At 42.3% G+C, this 12,270-nt stretch overlaps 1 protein-coding gene across 6 annotated transcripts in view; it reads left to right on the top strand.

Moving 5' to 3' along the window:
* Positions 1-12,270, top strand: part of specc1la (sperm antigen with calponin homology and coiled-coil domains 1-like a) — a 65,759-nt gene that overhangs the window by 4,859 nt on the left and 48,630 nt on the right. For 5 of the 6 annotated variants that reach the window (XM_078421389.1, XM_078421387.1, XM_078421386.1 and 2 more), the window contains exons 2-4: positions 25-217; positions 7,569-7,737; positions 9,471-11,095. In XM_078421389.1, the coding sequence (XP_078277515.1) occupies positions 62-217; positions 7,569-7,737; positions 9,471-11,095 (1,950 nt within the window). In that variant the 5' untranslated portion in view covers positions 25-61. Of the gene's footprint in view, positions 1-24; positions 218-7,568; positions 7,738-9,470; positions 11,096-12,270 lie in introns of those variants that run through there. The other variant, XM_078421390.1, reaches the window with a different exon arrangement.

The following is a 12,270-nucleotide window of genomic DNA, read 5'->3' as shown; positions in this document are numbered from 1 at the left end:
GTACAGGTGCATTTTGTTTTCCAGATTTTGTTGTAAATGCATCACAAACTGCAGACACAGCATGAAGAAGGCAAGCAGGTCCGCTTCTGCGGCATCCAAAGTCCAGGGCACTTGTAAAATGCAGACCGTTGAGAAAGTTAAATCTGACAACTGTTCTTCACTGAATACAGTCACAAAGGCCTCAAAAACAGCCGGGGCAACTGCAGCATTGACGAAGGTAACTTGTTTACTGCACTTTGGTTGTAGAAGAACTTGTCTGTTGATGTTGCAATTTAGTGGATTGCAAAAAATTGCTGCATCTATTTATTCCTCGCTCATTCTCTGTTATTCTTTGGTCTATTCCCTATTTAGGGCTGCATCTCTGCAAGCCTAGACTTAGCACTTGAAATAGAATTATATGTACTTAAATGACTGTTATAAAAAGAAATCTTGGATTTTCAATACTGGTGTACACGAGCACATGGGTAATAAAATGGGACAAATTTTAATTAGAGATAGCAGCAGTGTTCCCAGTGCATCCTCTCCTCTTTGTCCAGCCCAGTCTGCAAGAGGCTGCAAGCAATAGCTCAGACACACATAGTGCGCGGGTGAGACTGCAAGCAAATGGTCCAGTCATATTTGGACCTTTCCTGCTCCTGGCCAGAAAATGTGAATTTGCCTCCCAATTTTAAACAGTCAGAGAGTTATGCAGTATGGAGATGCAACATAAATTAATTCAGCTGTCAGAAACCAAAACCTTAATGGACTGACCGAGGATGTAGCCACTGACACTGAATAGTATTGACTAAATTATAGCATTCAGACACACATTGAATTGTACAGTCAAGCAGAAGAGGGAGTTTGAAAATGTGTTAGGGGGCAGGAGAAAGGAACTGAGGGAAGAGAACCTTGTCACATTGACCTGGATTTACTCATTTTTTGTTGATGGTGAACTGCATTATTAAACCACAGCAATTTTTCCAATGAAGGTGCATACATTCTCTGCGCTTGCTACTTTGAGTACTTCTTCCAAATGTGATCAACACGGAGGAATACTGATTCATCAGTTGAGGGATAATGGTGGGCATGGGATGGGATGGAATGGGCTTCCGGTGGAAGTGGTGGAGGCAGGCTCGATTTTATTATTTAAGAGTAAATTGGATAGGTATATGGATAAGAGGGGATTAGAGGGTTATGGTCTGAGTGCAGGTAGATGAGACTGGGTCAGGGAGAGTGGTCGGCGTGGACTGGTAGGGCCGAACGGGCCTGTTTCCGTGCTGTAGTTGTTATATGGTTATATGGTTATATGGCACTAATCAGGAGGAGGTTTTCCTTATCCAGATTTAACCCATTGGGATTAATTGGGACCAGAGTCAACGTTAAGGTCTTCCAGGGATACTCCCTTCCCTATGTGTTATCACTGTGCTTTTACTGGAACAAGGATATACTCGGGAATTGTGTTGGAGGAGACTGGCACATTATAACATGATTCTGTGAGGATAACTGCAGCATGCTGTTGACCAGATGTGAGACAGCTGTCCAATTTTAATACCAGTTCAAATGTTTGCAAGGAGGATTTTGCAAGGTGGACTTTGCCGTGACAGAATTTGATGCCAGGAGGATTATTTTGTTGTATTCTTCCTATGTGGTACAATTTTGTAGCTTAATGAACCTCTTCAAAGAACGTTTGTATTGACTACATTGGTAGTCTGAAGTCACATATACCAGAACTGTATAAAGACATCAGATTTAACATAAAGAGTTTTTAGTGAGCCAGACAGCTTTTTATGATGGTTTAATAGTTTTTGGTCATCTTTGTTTCTTTGTTTTATCTGGATTATTAACTGAATTTAAATCCCACGTCTGCTGCAGTGGGATTTATTAGGGCCTTGTCATTGTATGCGCTTGACTATATTAGTCTATTAATTTAACTGCTGCAGCACCAGCAAGTGTATTTGCATTTTCTTTTCATCAGATGCTTGCTCTAGGTTCGGTTTTATTTCTGTACTGGATCTTACCATAATCTGATTTTTGTTTTCCAAACAGTAAAAAACTATGAACACACGACAGTGTTCATAACTAGCTTGAAGTGAATGTTACATTAAAAACCTACAGTTTGTACTATTCTGTTGAAATTGGAACAATGTTAAGCCACAGAGTTGTTGAGGATTATTTGCTGACTGATAGTTGGTGACTGCGTGTCTGGAAAGTTAACCGCACTTCTGCATTTCCTGACTGTTTCTGCTAACAGCAAGTGAACAGGGCTATAGCTTAGTGATTGATTGCATGTGGCTTTGGTATTATGATTTAACTGGGCTCAGTAGGGATGTGAAAATTATAAAATCAACTAGTTCTGTGCTCTTTTCAGTTAAAAAAAAAATAAATGCTGGATCTGTTTATAAAAGATTGGGTTATGTAAGCATTACCATCCGATCAGATGTAATATGCAATAGAATAATTTATGAACTTCACGAACGGCATGTCGATGCAGCTAATCATCGTTGTAAGGAAGAGTTCTAATATAGGAAGGATCTAATCACTATTAAACTTGTGAAAAATGTATCTTGGTTAGTGACTTATAAAGAAATTTCTATTATTTGGCAATTTAGTTTCTATCATGTATAGATGCCTCTACCACGGGTGGACTAGATGTGGTCCATTATGCTAGTTCATCATTACCTTCCAAAGGGCAAGTCTTGTAGCTCTGCCCAGCAATTAACCAACTTAATTGATTGTTCATTTTAGATTACCAAAGAGCCTTGCAATCATTGAAGTACTTTTAAAGTATTGTTGGAAATATGACATTCAAATTAGGAATAGTAAATCTCAGGAAATGAAAAATATTAGTTGAAAGATGAGAAAATTACCCTGCCATCTTGATTAATGCCATGGAATTATTCACATCCACTTGAGAGAATGGACTGATCTGTGAACAAGGAGACTAAAATTTTAATGGATCTACTTAGCGCTGCACTTGATTAATGGGCCACGTTTCCCTCCTCAGTGTGTCCTTATTGTGTGTAAGGAATGGGAATGCATTTGATTGCATTATTCTGTATTAGTTTGCAATTTACCATTGTGAAAACCCAAGGACATCCTATTTTCCAGTGCTGCTATTGGATTTATTCAGCAGTAGCATTTTCTGCCCGTGCATTGCTGACTGTCCAACTCATCATGTTCACTGGTTCGGCACTCCCAGCTTCCAGGTTGGTAAACACAAACAATGTGTCTGCACTGGGTTAAACTCAGTACATCTGCATCTATATGTAAAAATGGCAGTGTTCAAAAAGTGCAAGTTCTGCACAGATGGCATCCAAAGTCAAGATAGAACCCGGGTCTGTGCAGCTCTGAGACTGTGGCACTAACAGCAGCATCACTCTGATGCCCACTTTTTTTAAAACTTTATACTGGTACAGCATTGTTAGGATAGACACAAAATGCTGGAGTAACAGTGGAGAATGCTGGCAGTAACTCTGGAGAAAAGGAATATCATATCATATCATATATATACAGCCGGAAACAGGCCTTTTCGGCCCACCAAGTCCGTGCCGCCCAGCGATCCCCGTACATTAACACTATCCTACACCCACTAGGGACAATTTTTACATTTACCCAGCCAATTAACCTACATACCTGTACGTCTTTGGAGTGTGGGAGGAAACCGAAGATCTCGGAGAAAACCCACGCAGGTCACGGGGAGAACGTACAAACTCCTTACAGTGCATTATAGATGATGTTTCGAGTTGGAACAACACTTCTTCAGACTGAAAGATCGAGTGGGGGGGTGGCGACTGGAGGCGAGAAAAGACTAGAACAAATCAGGGCTGGCAACAGATGACATTAGGAATGGTGGTGTCTATGATAGCTCTCTGTTGGCTGGGGGAGATGTGCTAACGAGAAGGATACAAGGATGTGAACAAAGGAATATTGTTAGGAAGGACAAGTAGGGTGGGGGAGGGGAGGGAATGCAGGAGTTATTGCATTTAGAGAAATCAAAGTTGGGTTGCAAGCTGCCCAAATGAAATATGTTCTGTTCCTCCAATTTGCTTGTGGCCTTTTTCTGATAGAGGAGGGCCAGGAAAGAAAGGTCAGTCTGGGAATGGGAAGGGGAGTTAAAATGTTTGGCGGACAGCACATAAGTGTTCAGCGAAACGACCGGTGAGTCTACATTAGGTCTCATCGATATAGAGGAGACCACATTGGGATCAATGGATACTGTGGATGAAGTTGGAGGAGGTACAAGTAAAGTTCTGCCTCGCCTGAAAGGACTGCTGGGGGTCCCTGGATGAAGTTGAGGAAGGAGGTACAGGGACAGGTGTTGCATCTCCTTCGGTTGCAGGGGAAAGTACCGGGGAGGGGGTGGTTTGGGTGGGAAGGGGTGAGTGAATCAGGGAGTTGCGGAGGGAACGGTCTTAGCGGAAAACAGAAAAGGGGGGAGATGGGACGATGTGTCTAGTGGTGGGATCTCCTTGGAGGTGACAAATATGTTGGATGATGATGTGTTGTATACGACGGCTGATGGGGTGAAAGATGAAGACTAGGGGCCTTCTGTCTCTGTTACCACTCTGTGGAGGGGAGCAGCAGCGGAATTACGGGATACCGTGGAAGCACATGTGAGGGCCTCATCTATGATAGAAGGGATAGACTGAATCTCCTCACTTTTCTAAGGAAGTAGAGGTGTTGATGAGGTTTTTTTGTGATTGTGTCAATGGGTCTCGACCCAAAACGTCACCCATTCCTTCTCTCCAGAGATGTTGCCTGACCTGCTGAGTTACTCCAGCATTTTGTGATACCTGGGCATATACAGACCATCAGAAGTATTCTCTGCACCCTTTCCAGCTTAATGGTATCTTTGCGAGAGCAGGGTGTCCAAAACTGAACATAATATTACTAAGTGCAGCCTCACCAAAGTCTTGTGTTGCTGTAAAATAATCTTCCAATGTCTAGAAAGAATGCATTGCCATCTGGTGACAATAATTGGTCATTACAATTTTTAAAAAAATATTTAAAAGTGGGTTTAACAGAATTTAATGGGAGATTATTTTACTGGTCTTCAGTTAAATGGGGCAGATATTAAATGTGAAGCGAATAACAAGTACATTATATTCTGCAAGTGGACCATTACTGATGAGTCTATCCAGTTTAATGAAATAATCAATGGTACTTTGTCACATGTACCTAGATACAGTGACATTCTTTATTTTGCTTTGGGACTAAGTTGGGCGAGTTCTCCCCAGACTGGACCAGTAGCAGCATTATATAGTCATCAGAACAGAACAGCCCCTCACAAACAACCTGGTCAGTGTGAGCAAGTTGAACCAAAGGGTCTGTTTCCATGGTGTATGACTCTATGACTCTGATTACAATCAAGCCACCACATTGTATAGATACAGGATAAAGGGAATAACATTTAGTGCAAGATAAAGTCCAGTAAAGTCCAATTAAAGAAAGTCCGAGGGTATCCATTGAGGTATATTGTAGGTCAGGATACTTCAATATACCTGAGGTATATTGAGGTATACCTCAATATACCTCAGCTCTCTAGTTGGTGATAGGATGGTTCAGTTGCCTGATAGCAGCTGGGAAGAAACTGGACGTGTGCATTTTCATACTTCTGTACCTCTTGCTTGATGGGAGAGGGGAGAAGAGGGAGTGAACCGGGTGAGACTTGTTCTTGATTATGTTGGTGACATTACCGAGGCAGTGTGATGTGCAGATGGAGTCAGTGGAAGGAAGGTTGGTTTGCTTGATGGTCTGGCAATGTCTACATCTCTGCAATTTCTTGCGGACTTGATGGAGCTGTTCCCAAACCATGCTGTGATGCGTCCCGATAAAATGCTTTCCACGGCTCATCTGTAGAAGCTCCTGTGAGTTGTTGGGGACTTACTGTACTTCCTAAGCCTTCTGAGGAAGTAGAGGCGTTGGTGAACTTTCTTGGTCGTTGCTTCAATGGTCTGTTGGTTAGGGAGTCGAGGATCCAGTTGCAGAGCTGAGAGCTGACTCCAAGTTCCACGTGTTTGGAGATGAACTTGGATGGGATAATGGTATTGAAAGCAGAGCTGTAGACTATGAATGGAAGATAGACACAAAATGCTGGTAACACAGCGGGTCAGACAGCATCTCTGGAGAAAAGGAATGGGTGATGTTTTGGGTTGAGACCCTTCTTCAGACTCAGAGAGTCAGGAGAAAGGGAAACAAGAGAAATAGACGGTGATATATAGAGATATAGAACAAATGAATGAATGATTGCAAAAAAAATGACGATGATAAAGGAAATAGGCCATTGTTAGCTGTGGGCTAGGTGAAAACGAGTTACAGACAATGAAACTCAACAAGATGACTTTGAACCTAGTGCAATAACTTGGTGGGGGAGGGAGGGAGAGAGAGGGGATGCAAGGGTTACTTGGTTCATACCGCTGGGTTGACGTCACCCATTCCTTTTCTCCAGAGATGCTGTCTGACCCGCTGAGTTAGTCCAGCTTTTTGTATCTATCTTCGGTTTAAACCTTTAAATCATCAGTTCTTTCCTACACATTACGTCTATGAGTAGAAGTCTGTCGTAGCTGTCACTCTTATCCAGGTGTTCCAGGGATAAGTGTAGGGTTAGGGAGATGGCATCAGCGTGGACCTGTTGTGGGAGACAAAATGGGATGGACTAAGTTTGCTTGGTAGGCTGGATTTATTGCTTAGAATGCATTAAGTACGTCAGCTAGGGCACACTATCACCAGCGATGTAACCTAACTTCACTTTGCAGCCAATTATGGTATTCAGGCCATGCCCCATTCTGCGGGTGTCCGGGTTTTTGCCGGTATTATCTCTTGGTATTTTTGATGGCTTTGTGAAGATCATAGCAAGCTTTCTTGTACCCTTCAGGATTGTTTGACTTGTATGCAGTGGCCTTGGCCTTCACCTGGGAGGGGGGGGGAGAGAGAGGGGACGTCTGTCTGCCATGTATCCTTCACTCAGTCGCCTTTGTTTTCTTCCTCCACTTTTTCATTCTGCAATATTTTTCCCTTTCCTGCCATTTCTCTTTCTCTACCCCAACTGTGCTCTCTCTCTCTCCCTCGCTCTCTTTTTCTCTTCCTGATTTGCTGCCTCGTCTTTTCTTTTTATGGCATCTCTCTTCCTTCTGTCATCTCTGCTTGTCTTTCCTCATCCTCTCCGTTCTTTGCATTTGCTCTACATGTCTTCTCCCTCGTTGGCATTCTGTTCGCCATCATCAATGATATAGAAGAGTCAGCCGGGGCCATATCTAAGAATTGGTCAACAGAATGACTAAAAATGAAAATAGTGGAAGGAAATGAATGAAAAGAGCAGTCTTGAGTTTGGCTGAGTTCTTTAACAATAACAACCAAATAATCTTGTTGCTTTCCATCTTAGTTGAATAACATTACAGATGGTTTGAAATTTGCTTTTGCCCAAAATTGTGGTAGATTACGGCATAACTCAACGTGCATTATTTAATGAGATCGTTGTAACTGGATATGCTAGTATATTACCATATTTTTGGAGTTAATCTGGAGCAATTTGGAATAATGTTTTTTTTTTAATTTCCTGTAACAGTTTGTGATTTCTCCTTGAACAATAGGCAAAGAGCAGAAGCAATGATGATCTGTTGGCCGGGGGCCCTGGTGGATTGACGGTGACCAACACGACCAAAGCTAAGAAGGGTGTCTGCCTCCCGTCCTCTGCAGGGATGGGCTCTGCATCAACTGCATCAAGCAGCAACGCTGATAGCAAAATAAAGAATACTGCAGGTTTGTCCCTGCTCATGCACATTTCTCATAGAATAGTACAATGTTCACATCACAAGAGAAGATTCATCATGACCACACTGGCTCTCCACGAGACAAATTCACAAGTTCCACTGTTTGGTCATTTGCTCCCACCCTATGGAACTCACTACCCCAAAACGTTAGAGACTCCTCCACACTCACCACATTCAAAACATCGCTGAAGTCTCACCTGTTCAGTACTGCCTTCAACCACTGAAGGTCACCTCACCTTCTGTCTCCTTTCTCTGTTCGTTTATTTATTTACTTATTTATCTATTTATTAATTTCCCTATGTTCTCTAAATCTCTGTAAAGCGTCTTTGAGTATATGAAAAGCGCTATATAAATAAAATACATTATTATTATTATTATTATTTCTCCATTGCTCTGCAAATTTTTCCTCAATGTATATTTATCCAGTTCCTCTTGAAGGCTTCCGTCACATCCACAGGCAATGCATTTCAGATTCCAGTAACATGCTGCTGAGAGTGTTTTTACTCATGTTCCTTTTAACTCTCTTCCCCTTTGTGTTATCGCTGCGATCTCCGGTCCCTGACTCTTTCATCAAGGGGACAGGCAAGAGTAGGCCACTCAGCTTGGGGATATATTTCCTGCACCCAATCTGTCCAGTCCCATCAGAATCTTGTGTTTCAATGAGATTCCTGACAGTGGTGACACAAGTACATAGGGTGGTAAAGAAGACATGAGGCAGGCTTGCTTTAATCAGTTGGGACATTAAGTATAATAGTTGGCAAGTTGTACACCCGTAGACGTACAGGTTTGTAGATTAATTGGCTTGGTATAAGTGTAAATTGTCCCTAGTGTGTGTATGGTAATGTTGACGTGCAGGGGTCGCTGGTCGGGGATCGCTGGTGGGTGGGCCGAAGGGCCTGTTTCCACGCTGCATCTCTAAAACTAAAGCTAAGTTGCCATGAACGGCACAATTTCCCCTTGATAGAATGTGGGTATTGTTGGTACGGCCAACTTGTATTGCCCAGCCATGAGAAAATATTGAACAAATGTAGTCACGCTAGTGAAAAGTACTCCCACAAAGTCATTGCTATCTCAAAACAGTCATTGGGTTTATCATTTTAACATTTATGGAGCATAACCTGTTATGTTCAATAGAGTTTATAAACCAATGTTTCCCTGTCATTTTTCTGCACACACACTCTTCTCCACTTGGGATTAACGTGCATCCCGGAAACTATACCAGTGAATTTACACTGTTTGGACTCCAAAACTACACAATACTCCAAATCTCATCTCATCAAGTCCCTGTACAAACTCAGGAAGATTTAATATTGAACTACACTCCAAAGACATGCAGGTTTGTAGGTTAATTGGCTTGGTACACATGTAAATTGTCCTGAGTGTGTGTAGGATAGTGTTAATGTGCAGGGATCGCTGGTCGGCACGGACCCGGTGGGCCGAGAAGTCTGTTTCCGCACTGTATATCTAAATTAAACTAAAACTACTAACCCTTTACAATTAATGCCAAATGGTTATTCTATTTGCATGTTTACTTTCTCTACCTCATGAATCAAGATTTCTTATTCGGTACAACAGTATCACTGGTGACTTCAATTTAGAATTGTTTTCACAATCTCTAGTGATGAAACTATAACTAAGTAGAGAATAATATTAATGTCTGACATGTAACTTTTCAGATGTTATCTGTGGAGGATTAAGAGTTCTGTTTATTTTTATCATCAGGTCCGAGTGCAACTTCCAAAAGGAATCCAGCTCCAGGAAATAAAGAGATCAATTGTAGTAGAGATAAAACTCGTGAGCGGTCACGACAGAGCACAATAAAAAAAATGTCATCTTCCAGCCAGGGAGGTAACGATGTCATTAAACGCACACATGGTCGGATGGCAGCAGAATCTGAGACTCGAATTAGTAAATCCAAGTCGGATGGTCAGATCAGTGATAAAGTTGCTCTGGAAGCAAAGGTAAAAGATCTTCTTGCTTTAGCTAAAAATAAGGACATGGAGATTCTGCACCTGAGAAACGAACTGAGAGATATGCGTATTCAACTGGGACTGAGCAATGATTTGCTCGTGGGTGAGGAAAAGCCTGAGACAAAAGAGGGTGCTGTACCCCATCAGTCCAGAGATACAGAATCAAATCTGCTCCAGTTGGAAGAGCAGAACAGTACATTCCGGGATGAGCTGAACCAGATGAAAAGTGAGAACCGAATGCTAAAAGATCGACTAAATGCTCTAGGTTTCTCTTTGGAGCAAAAGATCGACAATGCAGAGAAGCTATTTGGCTTTCAGTCCTCAAGTCCTGAGGTAGTTGCTGGCAACCAAAGTGATGGCGGCACATTAACTTCCTCAGTAGAGGGATCAGCACTTGGTTCTATGGAAGATCTCCTGAGTCAGGATGAGAACACTTTAACTGACAACCGCAGCAATTCTCTTGACAATCTGGACAGTGAATCTAGTGAGGTCTACCAGCCCCTGACCTCTAGCGATGATGCATTAGATGCTCCCTCATCGTCTTCTGAATCTGAGGGCGCACCAATCAGGGAGCGGTCAAGGAAGGGGAGTAGTGGGAATGTGAGTGAAGTCTCGGTGGCCTGTTTAACAGAGCGCATTCACCAGATGGAAGAGAATCAACACAGCACAGCGGAGGAGCTCCAGGCCACCCTTCAGGAACTTGCAGACCTCCAACAGATTACACAGGAGCTGAATTCTGAAAATGAGAGGTTAGGGGAGGAAAAAGTCATTCTGATGGACTCCTTATGCCAGCAAAGTGATAAACTGGAACATTTCAGCAGGCAGAATGAGTATTTCCTTTCTTTGCTGGATGAGCACCATATTTCTTACGTTCTAGATGAAGATGTCAAAAGTGGCCGCTACATGGAACTAGAGCAGCGTTATATGGATCTAGCTGAAAATACACGTTTTGAACGTGAGCAGCTCCTTGGAGTACAACAACATTTAAGCAACACTCTAAAAATGGCAGAACAAGACAACAAAGATGCACAGGAATTGATAGGTGCTCTGAAAGAACGAAACCACCAAATGGAACGGATCATGGATTCCGAGCAAAAGGCCAAAACAGCGCTTGCTGGTGCATTGGAAGAATACAAAGTAACTGTTGCAAATGATCAGATTGAGCTGAACAGGTTCAAGGCACTGTTAGAACATGAGAAACAGAAAGTCACCGAATTGTATGCTTTTCACAATGCAGGTAACAAGTCAGATTTACAGGAACTGTTGGAGGCTACACGACTGGACAAAGAGAAAATTGAGGCCTTGTATAACAACCTCCAGGAGGAACTGGCCCATACTCGTAACGATGCTAATCGACTACAGGATACCTTAGCTAAGGTATAATGGTTTAAACTTGTCAACAAGCATCACTTCTGAAGGAAGCAAAAGGGCTTGTATAAATGTTTTCTACTTACGTGAAATATATCCGTGGGCACCAAGTGTTTAAATTCTTGTCTGTAGACTTGTTAGTGCTTATATTTTGGGTTGAAGCTCATGAATTTTTTTATCAGTTAGCAGTCTGTATAAACAATTCTGACCTGAAATGCTTCCTGATGTTTGAGTTGTGCATTACTCCCAGCTAAGGCAAAATTCACTTCATAACTCATAACATTTAGACATTTCTCCTCTCTGATGCATCCTGTCCAAAATTGTACACAGTACTCAAGCTGTAGCCCAGTTACAGTTTTCTACATTCCCATCACGTTTTCTGTTCTTCTGTGATAATGGAAATAATCCAACTTCTACTTAATGTTCCTTCTACACCATTTCTTTCCAACTCAACTGCTGTAAAACCCATGAAAGTCTGCACAAGAGATTTAGAGAGCAGAAAGAATCATCATAGATGTCCTAAGATTGCTGCTAGTTAGCACAAAGGCTGGATTTCAGCCTCTGCTCCTGCCCAGTTGTGGGGGATGTGTTGGTTTTTAAATCGAAGATTACTTTTACAACCAGAGACAAATGTCCTTGGAAGCAATGCTTGTTTAATGTCAATAGATTAAGCAACAGGAATGGTACAGTACAGATGGAAGCCTTTCAATCTTCCCTACAGTGCTTTTTAAAAATTATCCCACTTAGAGTCATAGAGGCATACAGTGTGGAAACAGGCCCTTCGGCCCAATTTGCCCACACCAACCAACATGCCCTTTCTACACTAGTCCCGCCTGCCTGCATGGGATATGGCCCATATCCCTCTAAACTTGTCCCATCCATGTACCTGTCTAAATGTTTCTTAAACATTGCGATAGTACCTGTCTCAGCTATCTCCTCCGGCGGTTCATTCCATACATCTACCACACTTTGTGTGAAAATGTTACCTCTTAGGTTCCTATTAAATCCCCCCCAACTCCCCACACACCTTCAACCTATTTCCTCTGGTGCTCCATTCCCCTACTCTGGACAAAAGACTATGTGTCCACCTGATCTATTCCTCTCATGATTTTGTACACCTCTATAAGATCACCCCTCATCCTTCTGTGCTCCAGGGAATAGAGGCCCAGCCTGCTCAACCTTTC

The sequence above is a fragment of the Rhinoraja longicauda genome, chromosome 25 (assembly GCF_053455715.1).
Source record: "Rhinoraja longicauda isolate Sanriku21f chromosome 25, sRhiLon1.1, whole genome shotgun sequence".
NCBI classification, from domain to species: domain Eukaryota; kingdom Metazoa; phylum Chordata; class Chondrichthyes; order Rajiformes; family Arhynchobatidae; genus Rhinoraja; species Rhinoraja longicauda.
The sequence above is the reverse complement of the archived record's forward strand: the minus strand, read 5'-3'. Positions and strand labels throughout refer to the sequence as shown.